Below are 22,752 nucleotides of genomic sequence, written 5' to 3'. Positions count from 1 at the left end.
TATTTACGGTAAAGTAATTTAACCCTTGAAGAAAGGGCATCTAGTAAAGAAATATAAACAGTTTGATTTCATTGGGGACATTAAGGAAAGACATATTAACACATTTTTCCCCATTGAAATGTGCTATACATACATTTCAAAGAAAATACTACCATGTTCTTTAAATGAGAAAATGTAGAAGTTTGGTGAGGTATATGGGAGAGACGGCTTGGCCTAATGAATATTGAGAAAGAATTATAGTCTCAGCCACTGTGGTCCATCTATAAATTTCATGTCCAGAAATGGTTTTGCTTCCTCAAAGCTTAATTTCTTCGACCATGGCACCCGGCCGGTTGTATTTGCTCCTGTTCCGCGGCACTGGAATTCCCCAAATACTACGGTCCTTCATATGAAAAAAAAGATTGAAGTATTTATATCAGATTTCTGCATTCAACTTAGGAAGGCAATTTATCAAACCTTTTTTTCTAGGAATGGAGATTATACTTTTGCCTCAAGGGGTCATTCCAGTCGGTCCATCCAGCAGGATTTATGATATTGTCAAAGTAACAGTTAGAATAGATGGCTCTTGAATAGTTTCCCCAAGCTCTTCCCAAGTAAATTCTACCAGTTCCATTGATTTTGCAATTTACAAATGAAAACCCTGTATCATCATCTGGTGAATCCCTGCGGTGAGCTGCAATTGCACCAGACCTTACAGCAGTGGACTCAATCACGCAATCCTGTTTCAAAGAATCTTTGATATCATTGTTATCAATGGAAACTGCCAATCTCAAAAGAAAAACCAACATTTTACCTGATAGAGTGATCTGGATTTACCGAAGATGAAGTCAACACTGCCTTGAATGTGGCACTGGTAGAAGTAATGTGATCCAATTTCATCCAAGAGTGTGTCCTGAGTCCCAACAACCTTGACCTTGTAGAACATTGCCTTCTCACCTGAAATCCTAAGGGCCACAGCTTGCATCCCAGGTTCTCCAGGAGTTTGAACTACTGTATTCTGCAGTGAAGCATTGATTCAGTTTTTACTTGTTCACTAGCTTTGAAAGAATAAAAAAGAGAAGGTTATCACCTCAAATGTGATATCAGTTGCACAAAAGTAATCGGATTCAATGGTGACAGATGCTGATCTATATGTTCCCAGGTTAATTCCATTGCTATCTTTATCAGATGCTTTATCGTTCCAAGAAATTATGGTGTTGGACATTTGACCTGCATTCCCAACAAAGGATATATATGGCTTGCATTTTGGCACTGTTACTTTCTCCCTGCAAAAAATGATCAATTCCATGGATTATAAATATTTATCAAATTAAAAGCATGATTAAAGTTTGTCAACTGCCACTCTCATCTATCAGATTGAGGACAACCACTATGTTATTTAATTGATTCCAATGTCCCATACTTGACATCCAACAACAAAGTGCGGCCTGTAAATTATACATACAAACCTGTAAATTCCTGGAAGAATATAAATCTTAACTCTTCGAGTATTATTTTCAGGAATCATATCTATTGCTCCTTGAACAGTGAGAGAATCTGCTCCACCATTCTTATTCACTACAATAACTCGGCTTCGATTATGATTAACTCTTGAGTCACTCAACCTTGTTTGATGTTCATCCACTTTTATGTCATCCCAACTGATGAAATTCTTCACATGCACTTCACTAGTCAGTGAAAAACAGACTCGAAAACCGCATAGAAAAACAACCACAACCGTAACCAAGGAGCAGTTGTATTCCATAATTTAGATTCTGTCAAAGCTTTGGCATAGAAAAACCAGAAACCAAGATAATCCCATGTTTCGTTGGCTATCTAGAATTTATATTGTCGTTGGAATTCTAGTAGTTACAGTATGTGAAGTTGAAAGAGTGTGAAAGAGGTGAGAATAATAAATAAAAGGAGCGTAAAGTAGTGTGCATTAGAGTCATTTTGCATAACTCAAAAAAGTAACAGTAGCAAGAAAGTTAAAGCTTGCAAGAATCATTGAAGAACTGAAATTAAATGAAGTTTGATCATAATAGATTAACCAAGTACAAAGAGAGGGGAAGAGTTTAAAGCTGTAAAGAATGGAAGAACCCAATTCAGAAAAAAAAAAAAAGGAAGTTCATGAGAGTTTTGTGCATGGCCAAAACGGAAAAAGAAAGGAGGAAGTTAAAAAGAGTCTTTAAAATGTGTTAATTGGGAGCTTCTTTAGAACATGGAGAAAGTGGTTTCTTTGATGAGTAGTTAAAAAGATATTGTGGAGCAAAACAGCAGTTTATGCATCTTTTAGCTGAAAACTGAAAAAGAAAACACTCTTGAATTTTTCAATGGGATTATATATAAAAACCAGCCTCTTTTGATGAGGGTTCGTTTAAAACTCATATTGCTTTTCTTTGGCAAGTTGGATCAAAATGTAGCATCACATACTAATGGTAATTCACCACTTTTTTTTGAGACCATAATTTAGGGATAAAAAAAAACACCAAATTTACAAGATGTCATTTTTCAAATATAATTTTATGATATAGTTTACTAGGTATCCTTTTTCCAATAATTTCGAATATATATAAGCGTAACTGAGTTCAACACCCTTTTAAAACAATGGTTGAGACTCCCTTATTTACATTATGGGATAAAGGTTAAAACTGTTGTATTGTCATATTTTCTTATAAATGTAAAAAAAATCATATTTATAGAGCTAGAAAGAATGGCAACATCACAATGGCATGCAACAAAGAAACCATTCCTAGATCTTTACATGACAACATCTTAAGCCAAAATTGAAACTTTTGGAGACAAACAATTTTATAGGATTAGCTAAAAGGTTTTTGTCCTGGTGTTTGGATGGATTGGAAGCCATGGCTAAGTGTTGTTAAACTACATGTAATTAAGCTCCATATTCTATTATATTTTTTCCTTCAATACAATTGCACTAAAATGGATTATAGAAGTTGTTGTGTTAAGAGTTAAATTGTAATTTATTTTTTTATTTATTAAAAAATAGGTAAATTAATTTATGTATATTAGATAAAAAAACAAACTAATCATTTTGTTTAAAACTTCTTTCATTGAGACGGATGAGAGGAAACTCTTATGTCTGATTTTGAGGAGATCCCATGGAGCCCTATTCTAATTTTTCTTTTGCTAAGCCCATCCTTGAAAAATCTATTTTATTGTGATTATGAGGTTCATTGGAATATGAAATTTAATTCTGGAAATGTAATATCCTATTTTTTTTACTACTTAAGGTTTCGATACATTTCGAAGTCGCAAAATTTATACCGATTATTCGAGAATAATTAGCTGATCTAGATTTGTGAATTTTTATCGATTATTTGGTGGTATAATGAAAAAAATTAAAAGAAGACCTCACAGGTAATAAATGGAAAGATCTAAAAATTAGAAAGAAGAAATTTTTTTTTAAAACTAGTTCATACACGTCAAAATAAAGTATATACGGTGTATCATATATAGTTGTCTAATTATTTTTTTACTTAAACTAATTTTTAATAGTAAAAATTGATGAAATTTTTAATAAACCTCGTTTATGAACATCATAGACAGAAGTATTCAAATCAGGTCTATTTTGGGCTTTCCCTTAGGCCCAGCAACATCTTATCAAAAACAGAAGAACCGAAAGGTAAAAAGCTTTTGGTTTTGGATAACACACAGGGAATACTGTTGACACTGGGAAATTGCAATGGCGGTTTCATCAATCTCTTCTACTCTAATTCCTTCTTTACCGATCCAAAATGCTTCTTCACCCAAAGTAAAGTTCACTTTTCTTTCTCATTCTCCACCACTATCTTTCAACCACTTGAAGCTCTGCAATAACTCCCAACTTTCACAATCACCCACCAAGCTTTTTGCTTCCCCTGAAGCTTTGGAAGACACGCCTGAGGTTTGGAAATTTTGCTTCTTTTTTCTTGTTTTTTTCCTTTTAAGGAAATTTTAATGAAAAAGATTGTCTTTTGGCTTGATGGGGGTGAGTTCTTTTAACTGCAATTGGATAATTCTTTGTTTCTTTCCTAAGAAACGTGAGAGGGAAAAAAAAGGAACTTTCGCCATTTCTTGTTCGTATGAGCCTATTTTATTACTGTTATAGTTAAAGTTGAAACCCCTGAACACCAAAAAAATTGAGCTTAGTTCGAAAATTAAATTCCTTTTTATTTGTTTGAATTTAGGTTTCTTTGTCTTGCAGGTAGGAGTTTCTGAGGTACCCAGTTCTTCCTATGTTGCAGAAGCAGACAAGGTATCTTTCTAGCTGTTTTTGAGTTTGTGAAACTATTTCAAAGCTTCAATGTTATATTTGGCACTGAAGTTGAAATTAGTTATGGAGTTTAACCTTGTTGTTTATCATCACTTAACTCTCTCCAATGCTTATTTGGAGACATAGGGAACATTATAGAAACTATTGATACAAGGAAGTGCATTATCTATTTTCTGATACGATTCCATGGATGCTAGTACTAGGAAGGTTAAATGACAAATTTGAAGCTTATTTTTTCTTTCTTCCAGTTTTATAGCATACAATGGCTCTATGAGAGTTTGATAATAGGCTTACACTCTTTACCAGTAACTTCGTTGTCAGCTTATTTTTTACATATGTCAAATGGTTTCTTTTATTGCTCACAAAACCACAGCAGGCACAATATGTTTTTATTGCTCTCCTCCCTTTGCACATCGTGATTGGTCAAGTATACCATCAATTAGATCTGAGTTAATCTTAGCCTGATTGGCGTCTACTTTTCCCTCCGAATGTCTGCTTAGAAACATTTTCATTGTCAAAACGGTACGAGGGGGAACCTCTTCTATGTTGAAATTTATTGCCTGTATGATGTCAAGATCATGAAATTCTTCTTTGGAAGAATAATTAACTGTAATTACTTGGGACTGGCTGTTATCTATGCGGTTTATCTAGGGGGATTTCAAATGGCATACAAGAAATCCAAATTACTGGAGATCAGTATATTGTTTTCTGTTGGTTCTATTAGAAAATGGAGATTGATATTCACATTTGTTTTCACAGGCAGCACCTAAGCAAAAGATTAGGATTAAACTTAGGTCATATTGGGTCCCCTTGATTGAGGACTCTTGCAAGCAGATAATAGATGCTGCACGGACTACGAATGCCAAGACCATGGGTCCGGTGCCGTTACCGACCAAGAAAAGGATCTATTGTGTTCTTAAATCCCCACACGTGCATAAGGATGCTAGGTTCCACTTTGAGATCCGGACTCACCAGCGCCTTATCGATATTCTCTACCCAACTGCTCAAACAATTGATTCTTTGATGCAACTAGACCTTCCTGCTGGGGTGGATGTGGAAGTCAAGCTTTGAAGAAGCCACAGTGTGTGTAACTTTAGTTAGATTTTGTACAAGTTGCTAAAGATGTCGTTTTATTAACATCCATTTGATTTCTTTTCCTGTTTCTTTATTGTTGGTAAAAAAATTAAACAAGTTTCTGCAACTTCTTTCATGTTTCTACTTCTTTCATGTTTCTAAATAACTTTGGTAACTGAGAATAGAGACTACCAAAATGGGCATATTTGGTAAGTCGATAAAATACCACGAAGACGACATTCTTCCCAAAGGATTTTTGTAATCTTTGAATTAAGTCCATCGGAATTTCAGTTCACTCAACTTGTGGAATTGGTAAGGGTTGGAGTAAGCCTGGATATATTTGTTTTATTGACAAATGGAGCCTTATTGAATTCATATCTTCACATCTTTCTTTAACCCTTTCCCATAGGCCATAGCAGAATTGTTCTTAACCATGTGTATTAAATGCACCAAACAGCCTCTTGAATCCAAGAATGTTGAATAGGAGACAATAAAGTCATTAGTGATAGTTGAGCTGGCATTGATACTAGCAGCAACTTGCAGAGACAATTCATCAGCTATTGCATTGGAAGAACCACTTGTGAATACCAGTTCATAATCAAACCCTACCATCTTGATTATCCACATTGTTGGAAACGAGTTCGTTATCCACAAGGCTAGTTAAAAATATAAATCATCAATGATTTTGTATTTAAATGTGTCACGTCCAAATTTGTAAGCTATTTAGATTTGCACTGTTTTTACGTATTTTGTAAGCTATTTGCACTGTTTTCGTAAAACAATCTTATGGCAGGTTGTAGAACTCCACTTTGAGTACCTGAAGGACGCTTGATTAAATCTAATAAGTAGATTTCCAAAATTCACATCGAAGAGAGTTTCGTGAAATTCTGCCAGATTTATTGGTTTTCACAAGAAACTTGTAATTTTCACTTTCAATCCTTCTGTGTTCTCTATTATTCTTCAGCCCTTGAATATGCATGATGTGCGGGCCGTTGGAAATAGAAAAACGATTTAGTTGGCGCAGCCAAAGTGCAATTTTTTTTCTTTCAAAAAGACATGACATTTATAGTGATATTTGTGGAGGTCAATTTTTAAATAGTAACACGAATAATTATAATTGCATTTAGATTATTCAAATTGTAAATTTTGCCTTGTTTACAAAGATTAACTTTTGCTTATATGTTGGATGTATGTTGGCTCATCTTTGAAGACCAATTACTTGGAGCAATAAATCTTTGAACATTGGATCAAAAAAGTTAGATCTCTCGATTTAAGGAGATTAGATTGACTACTTTAAAGACTGATATTGGATATTATTAAAATAACCTAGACTTATATTCATTATGTTGTTTTCATTGTTGCTTTGGTGGGAAGATTGATTGCAATTGATTGCGATTGATCCTTATGTTAACAAGATCAAAATGCTTTATGTTCGAAACTTGCATATGGTATTAGGTTTTAAGAGTTTAGCAAGTAATCTATTTATTGGGAATTCATTATTATGAGTATAATTTGTAAATAAACAAGTGAGTCACTTGATTTACAAATTAAGTTTCAAAGAAAAATTTAGTGGAAAGAATTTTAATCTTAGATGTAAAAGTCAGGTTGCTATACCAATGTGTGATAGGAATTAAAACATTGTTTGTACGAGGTCAAAAACAGTGGATTATCTCTTTAAATAAAGCCTCGCAAATGTAACTAAAATGAATTGCATAAACAATTGTATTGTGTTCATTGTTGTTCATTACAGTTAAACTAGCAGCTATAACTGCTTCAATAAATGCTCCTCGATTCTTGCAATTATCGACTTTCTTTCAATTTATTATCAAAGCCTTGCACTTGACATAAAAATGGTATTCCTGGGACGATTTTTGCTTGAAATGAAAGGTTTTTCTGTTCCTTGTGGCCCAATATTGGATAGCTCCAACTACGCCTATTGAAGGCTAAGATAAAGGCATTTATCAAACTAATGGAGAAAAATCATGATGTGCTGTAATCATTGGCTAGGAGTCCCTGTAGTTGAAACATTTGAAGTGAAAGTACGTAAGATAGAATTGAACACAGAGGAGAAGCTGGCGAATGCTAATTCAAAGAAATTGAATGTGATATTTTGAAGAGTGGATGGCCAGGAATTCAAAAGAATATCCAAGTGCACAACTGCTAAGACGCGTCGGATATTCTTGAGATAGCCCATGAAAGAAAAAACCATAGTAAAATAGTCTAAGATGTAAATGCTGGTCACTAAGTTCAAAACTCTTAAAACATAGGAGGAAACCATTGAAGAGTTTTATGCAAAGCTATGAGATTTGTCCAATTAAGTTTTTTCTCTTGCCAAAGAGTACTGTCGAAACCATTTTTATTTTGGAAAAATGGGGGTCGACTTTAAAACGAAAATGGAGTCGCCACCAATCCTTTTTGTTTAGGTGTGATTGGGTCACCTTGTGATCGATCATTTTAATAAAGCATTTTGGTTTATTAAAACAATGTTTTTGGTCTATGAAAAACTAGAAAACGGATTCGGGAGTTGGTTACGCGCGAGGAAGGAATAACACCCTCGCAACGCCCAAAATTGGTACCGTATTGATCAATTAACGTCCTAATGTTGAAAATTTAAAAAAAAATTTAAAATACAATTTCTTTAAAACGTTTAGATAACTTGAACTGGATGTCGAGATTCTCTCGTTCAGAAGGAATAAAACACATGCACTTAAAACATGTAAAAAGGATATTTGGGCTATTCGGCCCAAACGGTAAATCGAAACCCAGCAGATTGGGCACGATTTATCGAATTTTCAAATACGAAACATTGCCTCATTTTAATTTGAGAAAACACGTATGAAATTTCAAAAGGATATTCTGTATTTTAGTCAACTGGAAAATTGAAGCCCAGCACAATTGGGCACGATTTCCCAAACTTCCAAACACGAAATATTGCCTCGTTTTATTTTAAGAACATGTGGATGAAATTTCAAAAAAGGATATTTCATATTTTAGTCGAATAGAAAATTGAAGCCTAGCACGATTGGGCACGGCCTCCCAAACTTCCAAACACGAAGTATTGCCTCGTTTTAATTTTAAAAAAACATGGACAAAATTTCCAAAGGATATTTTGTATTTTAGCTGAACGAAAAATCGAAACCCAGCACGATCGGGCACAACCCCTCGAACTCCCAAACACGAAATATTTTCTTATGTTGAGAAGGCTCAAGTTTACAATTACGAAAACCGAGTTAAGATATGCTTGTTTGGTTTGTTTGAAAATAAAAGACAATCGGCATTGAGTGAATATGATAACTATAATCATGATGCAAATGACAAGAGATAAAACATAATTACATGCATGAAACAATAAAGTGTGAATATAATATGAAAACCGAAAATGACACATAATACACAAGACCACATAAAAACTAGAAATCAATATAGCCTAAAACGATTTAACAACTTCTAAATAAATATACAAAGGAGCAACACATGCTAGAACTCGAAATAATTCATATGTACATGAGACTGATAATATATAAACGATTATTAAATTATATAATATGCAAGAAGCAATTCGAAATAACTAACATACAACATGATTTCAAATAAAGCCAATTCATTTGTCTAATGATATATGTATGCAAATGAAATAAAAAAATAAAATAAAATATAAAAAAAATGTAGATAATATATACAAAGACCCTATTATATGAAAGTATTCAAAACAATCAAAATTTACGAAAAAAAATCTTTAAAAAAATTATGCAAAAATAGATTTAAAAGGGGAAAAGAAAATATTCACATATATAATAAACTTGAAAAGGAAAAATAATATGTATATATATAACAAATATAAAAGAAGGTATTTACAAAAAAAAAAGTGATATGAAAAGAAAAGAAATAATGTATATGGAATAAAGCTAATTTTATTATAAATTATATAGGTATAATAACAAATAAGAATTATTTATATGTAATATTATACAAAAATTTTGAAATAATATTATGTAAAAGGAATTTTAAAAGCAATATATAATTAAATAGTTAGGAAAAAAAATAAAAAACAAATTAACATACGGCCCAACCATTAAAATAATTCAAAGTATTTATAAAAGATTTTAAAATAATAATAATAATAAAATTAAAATCTTAGTATTAGCGAAATAAAACTTAATTGAAAGAAAAGCGAACTCAAAGGGATAATTAATAAATATAGAAAAATGCATCAAGGACCAAAACATAAATGCACGCAAATGCGCGAGACCGAAAACGCAAATGTACCGAATCCCCAAAACGCAGTGCCCAGGTGCGGGCTAAATCGGAACGACGCGCAAGATCCAAGGGCAATTTAAAAGAATTAAAAAAAAAACTTGAATATGGTCTGATTGAACGCAAGTGCAAAAGAAAAGGGGCTCAATGCAAAATCCCCCATTTTGAGTCAAACGTGTGGGCCCCTGCCATTTAAAAACCATTGAATGCATTCTGCCATTTTTTTAAAAAGACCCTTTTTTTTTTTGAAAAACTCATTTTTCTATTGTTTTTTTCAAAAAGAAACAAAATGCTTCTTCTTCCCTGCCCCCTCTCCCTTTTTGCTAGAATTTCAACCTAGCCTTGCGCCACCCTGGAGGATCATCGGTGCCACGCACCTCCACCCCACCGCCGGTTCACAGAGCAAGACCAGGTAACCCCCTTTCTTTCTTTTTACTTAAAATTAGTTTATAAAAAAAAGAAAAAAAGAAATACGAATCAAAAGAAAGTTTCAGGAAGAAGAATGAAAAATCACTTTTCAAACCTTAGACCCGATTTTTGATTTACTATTGATTTTCTCCCTGTATAATTTCTGCTATTGTACTTATATAATGGGAAAAAAGGTCCCTTTTTACATTGCTTTGATTTGGCTTTATAGTCAATATTTACAACCGTTTTTTGCTTGTTTGCAGGTTCGTAGGCGAGTAAGCCTCTGATGTGGAGGTGGAGTGGCGTACAACACGGAGGAGGCGAGTGACGTGCGGAGGAGGGATTGCTTTGGTTTGCTGAAACGATACAAAAGGGCTGCTAGGGTTTCCCTTGCCAAAAATATGTTGTGTTTGTGGGCCAATTGGGCCGTTTGTAAATGGGTATTTAGGGTTTGGGGTAAGGTATTATTTTTTGGGTTTGGGTCTACTTTTATTGGGCTCCTAGTAGTCTGGGCCGGGCAAATTTTGGGCTCTATAGCTGCCCCTCTTTGCTCATTGTTGTGTAACGAGAACGGAGCAAAGACTTCTAAAGGCCCAAAATTGCCTGGACCTGTCGAGTCTTGCTTTCTTTTGGCCACTTCAAGCAGCTTTACTTTAAACCACTACATCTCTAGAGGTCTAGGAACTCGTCTTCGGTTTGCTCCGCTACTTCAGAGGGATAATGGCGGCAGCTAAACTCTACTCCATAGCCGATATATGGAGATAAGACTCGCCATTTCTGATCTGTTCCATTGCCGATACATGGAGATAAGATCTGTAATTTTCAGTCTACTTCCTGCAACTTCAGGAAGATAAGACTAGTAACTAAGATCTGCTCCATAGTTGATATATGGAGATAAGATCTGTAATTTTCAGTCTGCTTCCTGCAACTTCAGGAAGATAAGACCTGCTATCTTCAGTCTGCTCCACTGCAACTTCAGGGAGATAAGACTTACTATCTTTAGTTTGCTCTACTACAACTTCAGAGAGACAAGACTTAGTATCTTTAGTCTGCTCCACTGCAACTTCAGGGAGATAAGGCTGGTGGCTGAAATCTGCTCCATAGTCGATACATGGAGATAGGACTCGCCATTTTTTATCTACTCCATAGCCGATACATGGAGATAAGATCTATAATTTTCAGTCTGCTTCCTGCAACTTCAGGAAGATAAGACTTGCTATCTTCAGTCTGCTCCACTGCAACTTCAGGGAGATAAGACTTGTCATTTCGATCTGCTCCATAGTCGATACATGGAGATAAGATCTATAAATTTTCAGTCTGCTTCCTGCAACTTCAGGAAGATAAGACTCGCCATTTTCGATCTGCTCCATAGCCGATACATAGAGATAAGATCTGTAATTTTCAGTCTGCTTCCTGCAACTTCAGGAAGATAAGACTTGCTATTTTCAGTCTGCTCCACTGCAACTTCAGGGAGATAAGACTTGACATTTTCGATCTGCTCCATAGCAGATATATGGAGATAAGATCTGTAAATTTTCAGTCTGCCTCCTACAACTTCAGGAAGATAAGACTTGCTATCTTCAGTCTGCTCCACTACAACTTCAGGGAGATAAGACTTGTCATTTTCGATCTACTCCATAGCCGATACATAGAGATAAGATCTGTAATTTTTAGTTTGCTTCCTGCAACTTCAGGAAGATAAGACTTGCTAAAATCTGCTCTATAGCCGATACATGGAGATAAGACTCGTCATTTCTGATCTGTTCCATAGTCGATACATGGAGATAAGATCTGTAACTTTCAGTCTGCTTCCTGAAACTTTAAGAAGATAAGACTTGCTATCTTCAGTCTGCTCCACTGCAACTTCAGGGAGATAAGACTTGTAATCTTCGATCTATTCCGCTGCAACTTCAAGGAAATAATATCTGCCTTCACCAATGTTACTACACCGTCCTTTGAGACATGCCCTATAGACTCGGTTTCATGTATCTATGCTTATGCCAAATAACTAGGATGCTATGATCGAAATAATCCAAGTGTTCCTAGCTAGATGTGATGCTTATGTCAAATAATTAGGATGCTATGATCAAAATGAATCAAGTGCTCCTAACTAGATGTATTATGAATGACATTGGTATGAATGCTGAATGTCATGAGAAATGTATTCTTTTTTCTTTTTCTCTTTTTCCTTACGGTTTAAGTTGTTATTGATTGTCGTTTGCTCTTGACGTATTTCTTCTTGTTTAACTGACATATATCTGAAGCAATAGTCTTCACTTAAACTTTTTACCTCTCAAGTAACTCTGACCCTTAGGCTTGGTGGGTTATGAATAATTGACCTGTTTCGGGTTGTTGCACTACTTAGAAGCTTCTAGAGTAATATGTAGAACCCCTTTTGCGAAAATGTTGTTAGTCCATTAGCCAAATATTTAAATAAATAATGCTTGAAGAAGGCTATCAGAATGGATAAGATGAAACTTTATTGAGAGTGAAACTCGAAGTAAAATATTAATCAAGACAACAAATTTTGCTAAGATACAAAAGATATATGAGATGGAAAATTGGTGCCCTAGATATCGCAACGTGAGCTCCTCTATTCGGATTGTTCGAAAACCCTTGAAGGCCAGATGTGTGTTTAGAAGGCCTGAGATATTTCGTTGATGCTTCCAAGATGTAATGCTCCTCCTTCTTGTTAATTCTAGTAGAACAAGGTCGCAACATGACCCATCCTTGTTCACAATTTGAGCTGCCCTTTTTTAGGGTTTTCAACTCAAAACCCTTTTGGTCTCAAAGCGCCATTTGCGGGTTTTCGCCTTGACCTCTCCATTTTTTTTCAAAGCGCCCTTTGCAGGTTTTCGCTTTGGCCTCTTCTTTTTCAAGTGAAGTACTTCTTGACCGAATCTGAATTTATCGGGTTGGGAAAGCTTTTGCCGTCTATTTCTGCTAATATTAGTGCCCCTCCAGAGAAGGCCTTTTTCACTAATAAGGTCTCTCCCAGTTTGGCATCCATTTCCCTCTGAAATCCTTTTGCATAGGGAGAATCTTTTTCAATACTAAGTCCCCTTCCTGGAATACCCTTGGGCGAACTTTCTTGTTGTAAGCTTGCATCATTCGTTTCTGGTACATTTGACCATAACGGATAGCTTTCAGCCTCTTTCCTTCAAACAAGTTAAGCTGATCGTACTGGGATTGAACCCATTCTGCTTCATCTAGCTTCAATTTAGATAAAACCCGGAGAGAAGGAATCTCAAATTTAATAGGAAAAACTGCCCCCATCCCATAAACCAACGAGAAATGTGCTACCTTGGTAGAAGTTCTGACTGACATTGGATAGGATAGAGAGCAAATGGTAACTTTTCATGCCAATCCTTGTAGGTCTCAGCCATTTTCCCCACGATCCTCTTTATATTTTTATTAGCTGCCTCAATTGCCCCATTCATTTTCGGGCGATACGGTAACGAGTTGTGGTGTTTAATTTTGAATTGACTGTAGACATCCACTATCACGCTGTTATTTAAATTTAACGCGTTGTTAGATATGATCCTCTCTGGCATGCCATATCGGCATATAATTTCATTCTTCAATAACTTGCTGACTGCCGACTTCGTGTTGTTGGCGTATGAAACAACCTCCACCCACTTGGTGAAATAATCAATAGCCACAAAGATAAAACGATGTCCGTTAGAAGCCTTCGGTGAAATCGGCCCAATGACGTCCATGCCTCACATTGAGAAAGGCCATAAGGAAGTCATGACATGAAGAGGTGAAGGAGGCACATGGATCTTGCCACCATAGATTTGGCACTTATGACATTTCTTGGCATAGTTGATGCAATCTCCTTCCATTGTAGACCAGTAATACTCGAATCTCATGATTTGCCTGGCCATTGTAAACCCATTGGCATGTGTCCTGCAGACACCTTCATGGACTTCTTTTAGGATTTTCTTTGCTTCAACAGCGTTAACATATCTTAGCAGCACTTGGTCTTTTCTTCTTTTATACAGGATTTCACCGTCTAAGATATAGTCACCGGCCAGCCTCCTCAATGTTCTTTTATCATTTTCGGTTGCCTGATCAGGATATACATGATTTTTCACATATCGAAAAATATCCTGGTACCAAGGATGATCATCCCTCTTTTCCTCTTCGTCGATACTGCAGCAATAAGCTGGAGCATCATAAATACTCATCTAGATCAGCTTCATGTCCTCTTGTTTATTCGCTCTAAACATGGAACCTAACGTAGCCAGGGCATCAGCCATCTGATTTTCATCACGTGGGAGATAATGGAAAGTGATATCATCAAACACCCTGATTAAGTCCAGAACCAGCTCTCGGTAATTGATCAACTTTGAGTCTCTTATTTCCCATTCACCCTTGAGCTGATAGATCACTAGTGCGGAATCCTCGTACACCTCTAACACCTTGATTTTGTGTTCTACAGCTGCACGGATGCCCATGATACATGCTTCATACTTTTCCATATTATTTGTGCAATCAAAATCCAAACTGCAAGTAAATGGATAGTGATCTCCATTTGGGGATATCAAGACTGCCCCAATTCTATTACCAACGGCATTTGATGCTCCGTCAAAATTCAGTTTCCAGGGACGATCTTCTAGAGTGTCTTCTTGAGTGACTGCCACATACATTAGATCTTCATTGGGAAAATCAAAGTTCAAGGGCTCGTAATCTTCTAAAGCGCTACTGGCTAAGAAATCCGCTATTGCACTCCCTTTTACAGCCTTCTGATTCACATAAACTATATCGAATTCAAAAAGCAGAATTTGCCATCGGGCCATCCTTCCATTCAGAGCGGCTGACTCTATCATGTACTTAAGAGGATCTAATTTCGAGATTAACAAAGTAGTATGGTACAACATGTACTGCCTTAATCTTTGAGTTGTCCAGACCAAAGCACAACATAGCTTCTCAATTGGCGGATACCTCATCTCACACTCAATAAATTTCTTACTAAGGTAGTATATTGCATTTTCTTTCTTTCCTATCTCATCGTGTTGACCAAGCACACACCACATCGAGTGGTTAAATACGGTCAAGTACAATATTAACGGTCTACCCGGACTAGGTGGTGTTAACATTAGGGGATTGGACAAATATTGTCTAACTCTGTCAAAAGTCTTCTGACATTCTTCATCCCACACACCTCGGTTGTGTTTATTGAGAAGACGAAATATGGGATCGCATTTTTTAGTTAGTTGCGAAATAAACCGGGCAATGTAATTTAATCTTCCCAGAAAACCTCGAACTTCCTTCTGAGTGCGTGGCAAGGGCAATTGTTGTATAGCCTTGACTTTGTCGGGGTCATCCTCGATTCCTTTTTCACTGACGACGAAACCGAACAGCTTTCTAATCTAGCCCTGAAAGTACATTTTGTTGAATTGAGTTTTAGCTAGAACTTTCTCAGCCTCAAGAACAATTTTCTCAAAACCTGTATGTGCTCTTTCTTTGTTCGGGATTTTACAATCATATCGTCGACGTAAACCTCAATCTCCTTATGCATCATGTTGTGAAACAAGGTCACCATGGCTCTTTGATACGTTGCTCCCGTATTTTTTAACCCGAATGGCATCACCTTATAGCAAAATGCTTCCCACAAGGTTATGAATGTGGTCTTTTCCATGTCTGCATGATGCATTTTTATCTGATTGTATCCAGAAAAACCATCCAAGAAAGAGAATAATGAGTAAGCCGCCATGTTATCCACTAGCGTGTCGGCGCTTAACCTAGGCATATCTTGATACGACCACGCGAAGACATCTTTGAACTCTTGTAGTAGTTTAACGAGGTCTCGCATTGCTTCCTCAGTTATGCAAGTTCTGATTTTCACTTGTTTCTCTTCTTCCAAAATCACATTCTCGGTCGTCTCTTTATGGGGTAGAATTTGTTTCTCTTCCCATTCTATCATCCTTAACAAATCCAGAGATAACCCACATTCTTCGTCATCTTCAAAATCTTAAGATCCCTCTAAACACATATCTGGCTCGAAAATAGATTCTGAGTCCGTAACGGTGTTGCTCGTGACGTCGATATCTAGAGACCTATTATAACATGGAAAAAATATCCAGAGAATGAATCTAAGGGTGGCTTATTTGTATGGCATGATTATGAATATGATGAGAATATGAAAAAAGATTTGCCCAGAATGAAACACAAAAAATGCATTTCTTATTAAAAATAAAAGTGTTTGAACATGAGCCTATTTCACAAAATATTCTTATTGTTTCTAGGCTTAAAACAATATGTGTGTTCTGAATATTACTCTGTATTAGCTCTAAGAACTATAGGAATTTCCTCCGCAGTCTAGTTATTCAGGACACTTCCAAGCTCATAGGGGCGAATGCTTGATAAGTATCCTTCCATCGCATTCTCCTCCAATATGGCGTTAATGCTTAAACTTCCCATCAGCTCTTAAACTGTCTATTCTCTTGTCCTCTCTGACTCAAGATGAATAATTCTTCCTGACACAAGGGAAGGTTATTGGCTCCTATTTAACCTCTGCCCCACTCAATCGTGCCCTTCGTCTCTCCTGTTTCTTCACTAGCTCTTCCTTTTTTTGTTTGGCGTCCGGCCTATGTCCCAAGCCAAAACGATCCCGTTTACCAACCAAAACCGGTACTTTGACTCGTCCGTAGAGGTATTTTCTGAGCCCCCTTCCTGAAAATGCTCCTTTTCCTACCATCAATTGTAAACTCATCCTTGTAGCTTCAGATAACTCTGGCATTAAAATCTTGCCTCCTTCAATGATGAAAGTTGCGTTTACGAACTCTAATGACCGGAAAGCACATTCAATTGCTTCATCATCACTCTCGATGTATGGTGTATCACTAGCAACGGATGCGATAATATCTTCCTCTGCGTTTACGGTTATCAGCCGACCCTTCGTCATTAGCTTCAGCTTCTGGTGCAATGATGATTTTACTGCTCCTGCTGAATAAATCTAAAGCCTCCCCAGTGAACAATTATAAGAAGGCCTGATGTCCATCACGAGAAAGTCTACCTCATACGTGTTAGGTCCGATCAAAAGAGGGATCTTAATCCTACCTATTACTTTCCTCTTGGTGCCATCGAACGCTCTCACTATGTTCTGACACGTCTTCATATAAGAGCTATCTATGGGTAACCTGCTCAATGTGGATAGGGGCAAGACATTTAGTGCCGACCCATTGTCAATCAATACCCCCAGTAGTGTATACCCTTTGCATCGGGTAGTGATGTGCAAAGCCTTAGTGGACCCCATGCCACCTGGCGGTATTTCATCATCGCTAAAAGAAATAAAGTTATCAGCACTAATATTGTTGACGAGTTGGTCCAGTTTGTTCACCGAGATGTCTTCAGCAACATAGGTTTCATTCAACACCTTCATCAACGCATTACAGTGTGCCTCCAAATTTTGAAGTAAAACTAGTATCGAGGTGGGAGCTGGCTGCTTGTGCAACTGCTCCACAACACTATACTCACTGTGTTTTAGAAACTTCAAAAATCCTTTAGCTCCATCTGCTGTTACTGGTTCATTAACCAGTGGCTTTGTCCTCTCCTCCCATCGTTTCGACATCAAAGACTTCTCTTTTACAGGCTCAACTTTCGTATCTGGTGTGCTAGCCAACCTTCCCTCTCTTGGCAATATCACATTACAGTTATAACTCCAAGGCACCATTTTGTTATCCTTGTAAAGAAAAGCTGTCAGTTTCTGAATCACAACTTTTGGCATCGTTTTTGCTCCAGCTTCATTTGTTCTCGGTCGTGAAATGATCACCACTAGGTGATTGACTTTACAGACCTTCTTTATTAGCCCCTCCTCTGAGGCGCACACATGTTTCTCCTCAGCGAACTCAAAGAACTCTATCTCCTTGTTGTCCATTAGACCCTGTACCAGGGCCCTGAATTCATTACATGTTTCTATCTCATGTTCCTCATCTCTGTGAAACTCACAATAGTTCTCGAGACTTGCTCCCAAAGTCTTGTATGATTAGACCTCTTTCTACCATCTTCTTTAGAACCTCCCTCATCGAGGTTCTAACCTTCGCTATATCCAACTTAACTATCCTTCCCATATTCTTGTCTACCGCGTTTACCCCATTAACAGTATGATTGGGTAACGGGTTTTCCACGCTAGGCATTTCATCAAACTTGACAACACTCACGTTAATGAGCCTTTCGACCACTCTTTTGAAAAAAGTGCAATTCTCGATCGAGTATCCTGTAACACCTGCATGATATTCACATTGGGCACTTACATCATACCACTTAGGGTATGGGGGTTGCAACGGTTTTAAGTAGAACGGGGATACAACATGTGCATCGAATAGATTTTTGTACAATTCCCGATACGTTATTAGAATGGGAGTAAACTGGGGCTTCTCCGTATTCTACTTTGTATTGGGTTCTTATCTTGACAAATCTTGCTGGCCCATGACCTTCGTTCTTGATTAAGTAACTGTGATTGGTTTTACATTTCCTATGCTGACATTGCTACCTCATTTTCTCTTTTTTGGGGCTGACCTTCTGGTGCTCTCCCCAGCCTCTATCTTTCCACTCCTTATCGCATTCTCAATCATTTCACCGGACATCACTATATCTGTGAAACTCTTTGTCGCGTTTCCCAGCATGTGATTGATAAAAGGTGCCTTCAAAGTATTAATGAAAAGCATGGTCGTCTCATTTTCCAAGAGCGGCGGTTGAACTTGCATAGCGACTTCCCTCCACCTTTGAGCATACTGTCTAAAACTCTCATTTGACTTCTTCTCCATGTTCTGTAGCGTGATCCGATCGGGCGCTATGTCCATCACATGGCCATACTACTTCATGAAGGCCTGTGCTAGGTCCCTCCACAATTTAATTTGGGTACGACTCAGCTGATTGTACCATTTGGCTGCAGCCCCATTCAGACTATCCTGGAAACAGTGAACGAGCAACTGATCATTAATAGCATGACTAGTTATGCTCCGACAAAACATTATGATGTGGGCCTCAGGGCAGCTGGTTCAATTGTATTTCTCAAACTCCGGCATTTTGAACTTCGGCGGGAGCACTAGATCCGGAACCAAACTCAACTCTTTAGCATCCATACCGCATTGATAATCTGTGCTTTCCAGCACCTTGAATTTCTCTTCCAGCCATTTATATCGGACTTTTAGCTACTCTGGGAGTTCTCCTTTTGCCTTTCCTACCTCTGCCATCTCATCAAATTCGGGGACTAAAGGATTTACCCGATCATCCTCGAGTTTAGAACACGAGCCTGTCAGGAAATTCATTAGTGCCGAAATACCGGCTGATATTGGGGTTTGACATTAACAGACACCCTTTGAGGTGGTACTGGGGTATTCACTGGGTGAAACCTAGAGGGTAAGTAAGGATCTCGCTATCGCCATCTGGGTTGACTATAGGGCTCTTCCCTTTTCCTGGCCCTCCGAGCAACAACTGAGTAAGCTGATTCATCATGTCCTTTTGTGATTCTTGCATCTGATCTTTCATATCCTGCTGAATATTGGCCAGTTGCTCTTGCATCTGTGCTTGCAGCCGTTCTTACATTTTTCTCTGCATTTGTTCCAATTTTTCCAGCCTTTGATCCATAGCTTTAGTTTTTTTGCACGTGTAGTATTGATGTTCCAGGGTAACTATAATATAATTTTAGATTAATTAAGGGTTTTTTGACACTTAATGCATGTGATGCGATGAAATACAAATGCATGAAATGAATGCAAAACTAAAAGGGCGTCGATTCTGATCCAATTCCATTTAGAAACTTTCTTAGAAAACAAAATCCTTTACATAAAACAGACTATATATACGACTTTGCCCTAATGCTCAAAGTTTTAACTTTCTCAAGAAGGCAAGCCAGCTCACAACCCCGGTCCGACTCTAACTCATACTTCACATTTAGCACATCAGCCTGAACCGCTAAAGTTTGTAAATAATCAGCCACTGATCGAATCTGTGCCACAGCTTCGCTCATGATATGATCTCTATCCCTGACCTGGTCCTGCGATTGATGAAGTTGTTCCTTCAATTGCTCATTATTCGACTCGAGGAATTCAATTCGATGCTCACAATTCTGTAATGCGGCCTCAAGCTCTTCTACCCTTCCTTTCAAATCCTCGATCCTGCTCAAGCTTGCCCTTAGTTCAATGTCCAAGTTATGACCACGACTCTAATGCAACATCCTTTCTAATTTCGCTACCCGAGCTTCTAATATCTGCCTCTCATCTTGGCCTTCGATCAAACTCTTCCTCAAGGCGCTTTCCCGTGCTCGAGCATCGTGCAACCTCTTCTCCCATTAATCAGCTCTGGCCTTTTCCTCTTGAACTTCTCGTCGCCACTGCTCTGATGTCTTTCCCAATCCAGCTGTTCTTATTGACATATGCAGCTTTTTGTAATCAGCCTTCAAACCGTCCAAGTCCTCTTCGGCCTTTCTCTTTCTCTTTCTTAACTTCTCGGCCTCGAGCTTCTGAACATTGACATCTAACCTCAAATGCACCCTTTCTTCTTCCACCTGATCTATCTTCTTCCTTAACTCTAAATTTCTCTCACCGAAGTCTTGCTTGATGATCTTTAGCTCGGAAGGAATTACTTATAGGTATTCATCCATTGATTTGACTTCTCCTAAACTTGGCTGAGGGATATTATCATTGATCCTTTTGTGCAACCACCTCTCATATTCTGGGGTTGTCATCGAACCTACCGCCAACCTCTTCATCTGACGTGTCTGTCTCCAGGCATCAACAATATCTCGAATTCTCTTATTATAATAGCTCCCTCTATATGAGAACTCACTCTGAGCTAACCCATACGTTATCGGTACAAACTGTCTCAATCTATATTGCCTCAACACGAGCAAATGGGCATATTCAATAGCTCCATAAATTCCAGGAAGAGGTAACCAATCAAAACTCCCACATCGATAGAGGATCTCATCAGGAACTAAACAGGAAGCTTTCCACTCGACGTCTTCTTCCTGGAGATTTCGAAGGAGCGTGATCTAATTCTCCTCTGATATATCGTCTCTTCTGGGCGTAGCTGTTATCTCCTTTAGCGGGGAATAATTCTCGAAGAAAACCCAATAACAAACTTTATCCACATTTCAGAAATGGCTATAGAACCATACTGACAATAACTACGTGCACCCTATAAATCTACCTTTGCCTGCATTCCGACATGCACTCAAGGACCTAAACGTCTCAACTAGAATTGCTGGCACCGGTGTGGCTTCTTTGCCAAGCTGATCAAATAAATCGGCTACTGCTTCGTCTATATGCCTTAAAGCCTTGAGGAAAATTACCAAACCATAGATACTAAAGGCGAAGATGTCAACACTCTTCTTTATGTCTGGATGTGCTACGATCAGATCCCTCAAACACACCCAAAGAATACATTTACCCTCACATTTTTACTGTATTCGGGCAATAACCCACTGTTCACTCATTCCGGTGATACTCATCAATTTCTTTACAAAAGGTTGGGCATTAGCAGCCTTCAAATACACTCTATTGATTTGAACCTTTGGACAACGAAGCAAAGCTGTATACTCTTCCATAGTAGGCACCAAGTCCACCTTCCCAAAAGTGAAACAACTATACGTAGGATTCCAAAACTGAGTTATAGCCCGAAACAAGTTCTTGTCTACCTTAACGTCAAGTAGGTAGGGTAGGTCACCGAAATTTTGATAGAATAGTTACTTATCCTCATCGCCCCAATTGGCCCATATATCCCTCAATTCCTGGAACTCATTCTATGTCACATCAATCCAGGTGAAGTCCCACAACTCTGATGTATACCCCTCAGCCAGGCTATCCCCTTTTTCAAGTTGCATCTTCTCTGATCATATACGGACAGTCGCATTATCTTCAACTTTATCAAGGAATTCATTCTTCATAGCAAGCTCTCTAACTTAGTAACTGAATAAGAATCGACACCTTCCTAAATATGGAATGATATGCAATTATGGCCACATCAAAATACAATGAGTTAGTACCGAATAATAAAATCCAAAGCAAATAGAAAATAGTAAAACACTTATCTAAGAAATCGCTAAGGTTCAACATAGCTCTATCTAGGGTGGACTCCTAGGGTTCACTATATGTGGCTCAATTCTAAAGAAAATGGTACTCGAACCAGCAAATTCCTCAACCTTCACCCATTATAGGCTCATACGGATCGAGTTCGGTTCAGAGGAATACCTTTCCCTATGACCATGCGGAGGTGAAAACCTCACGAAGACATAGGTACGAATGTATCCTAGAAGCAGTCCACTAGCCCATGCGGAGGTGAAAACCTCACAAAGGCATAGTTTCTTACTCCTACTTAAAGGTGTAACCATGACGGTTATACAATATGTAATGCAAGGGGACATAAAAACTCAAAACTCAAAAATATAAATAACATAACGAAAACCATTAAACCCACGAGATGCAAATGAAAGGATCATATGTTAAAAACCAAATTTCAAATTTCCGACAAGAGGACAGAAAACGATCAGTTTTACGGTTTGACTCTCTTATTGGTCTCTCGTGGAGTCGCCAAGCTATCGAAACCATTTTTATTTTGGAAAAACGGGGGTCGACTTTAAAACGAAAATGGAGTCGCCACCAATCCTTTTTGTATAGGTGTGATTGGGTCACCTTGTGATCGATCTTTTTAATAAAGCATTTTGGTTTATTAAAATAATATTTTTGGTTTATGAAAAACTAGAAAACGGATTCGGGAGTCGGTTATGCGCGAGGAAGGATTAACACCCTCGCAAC

At 37.6% G+C, this 22,752-nt stretch overlaps 3 protein-coding genes across 3 annotated transcripts; 1 reads left to right on the top strand and 2 right to left on the bottom strand.

The window, feature by feature from the left end:
• Positions 1–41: 41 nt before the first annotated feature.
• LOC107917839 (pectinesterase QRT1) lies at positions 42–1,932 on the bottom strand. The gene is made up of 5 exons (XM_016847188.2): positions 1,449–1,932; positions 1,070–1,265; positions 794–997; positions 484–719; positions 42–382 (listed from the first exon to the last, which is right to left on the bottom strand). Exons 1-5 carry the CDS (start codon positions 1,742–1,744, stop codon positions 235–237), a joined length of 1,080 nt encoding a protein of 359 aa, XP_016702677.1. The 5' UTR covers positions 1,745–1,932; the 3' UTR covers positions 42–234.
• A 1,611-nt stretch (positions 1,933–3,543) lies between these two features.
• On the top strand, positions 3,544–5,456 carry LOC107916868 (30S ribosomal protein S10, chloroplastic). Its single transcript, XM_016846238.2, has 3 exons — positions 3,544–3,886; positions 4,187–4,237; positions 5,015–5,456. Exons 1-3 carry the CDS (start codon positions 3,686–3,688, stop codon positions 5,324–5,326), a joined length of 564 nt encoding a protein of 187 aa, XP_016701727.1. The 5' UTR covers positions 3,544–3,685; the 3' UTR covers positions 5,327–5,456.
• An 11,043-nt stretch (positions 5,457–16,499) lies between these two features.
• Positions 16,500–18,762, bottom strand: LOC121209811 (uncharacterized). The gene is made up of 3 exons (XM_041081393.1): positions 18,515–18,762; positions 17,057–17,931; positions 16,500–16,939 (listed from the first exon to the last, which is right to left on the bottom strand). The coding sequence occupies exons 1-3, from the start codon at positions 18,760–18,762 to the stop codon at positions 16,500–16,502; spliced, it is 1,563 nt and encodes a 520-aa protein (XP_040937327.1).
• Positions 18,763–22,752: the final 3,990 nt, after the last annotated feature.

Source organism: Gossypium hirsutum, chromosome A01 (genome assembly GCF_007990345.1).
Source record: "Gossypium hirsutum isolate 1008001.06 chromosome A01, Gossypium_hirsutum_v2.1, whole genome shotgun sequence".
NCBI classification, from domain to species: Eukaryota; Viridiplantae; Streptophyta; class Magnoliopsida; order Malvales; family Malvaceae; genus Gossypium; species Gossypium hirsutum.
The sequence above is the reverse complement of the archived record's forward strand: the minus strand, read 5'-3'. Positions and strand labels throughout refer to the sequence as shown.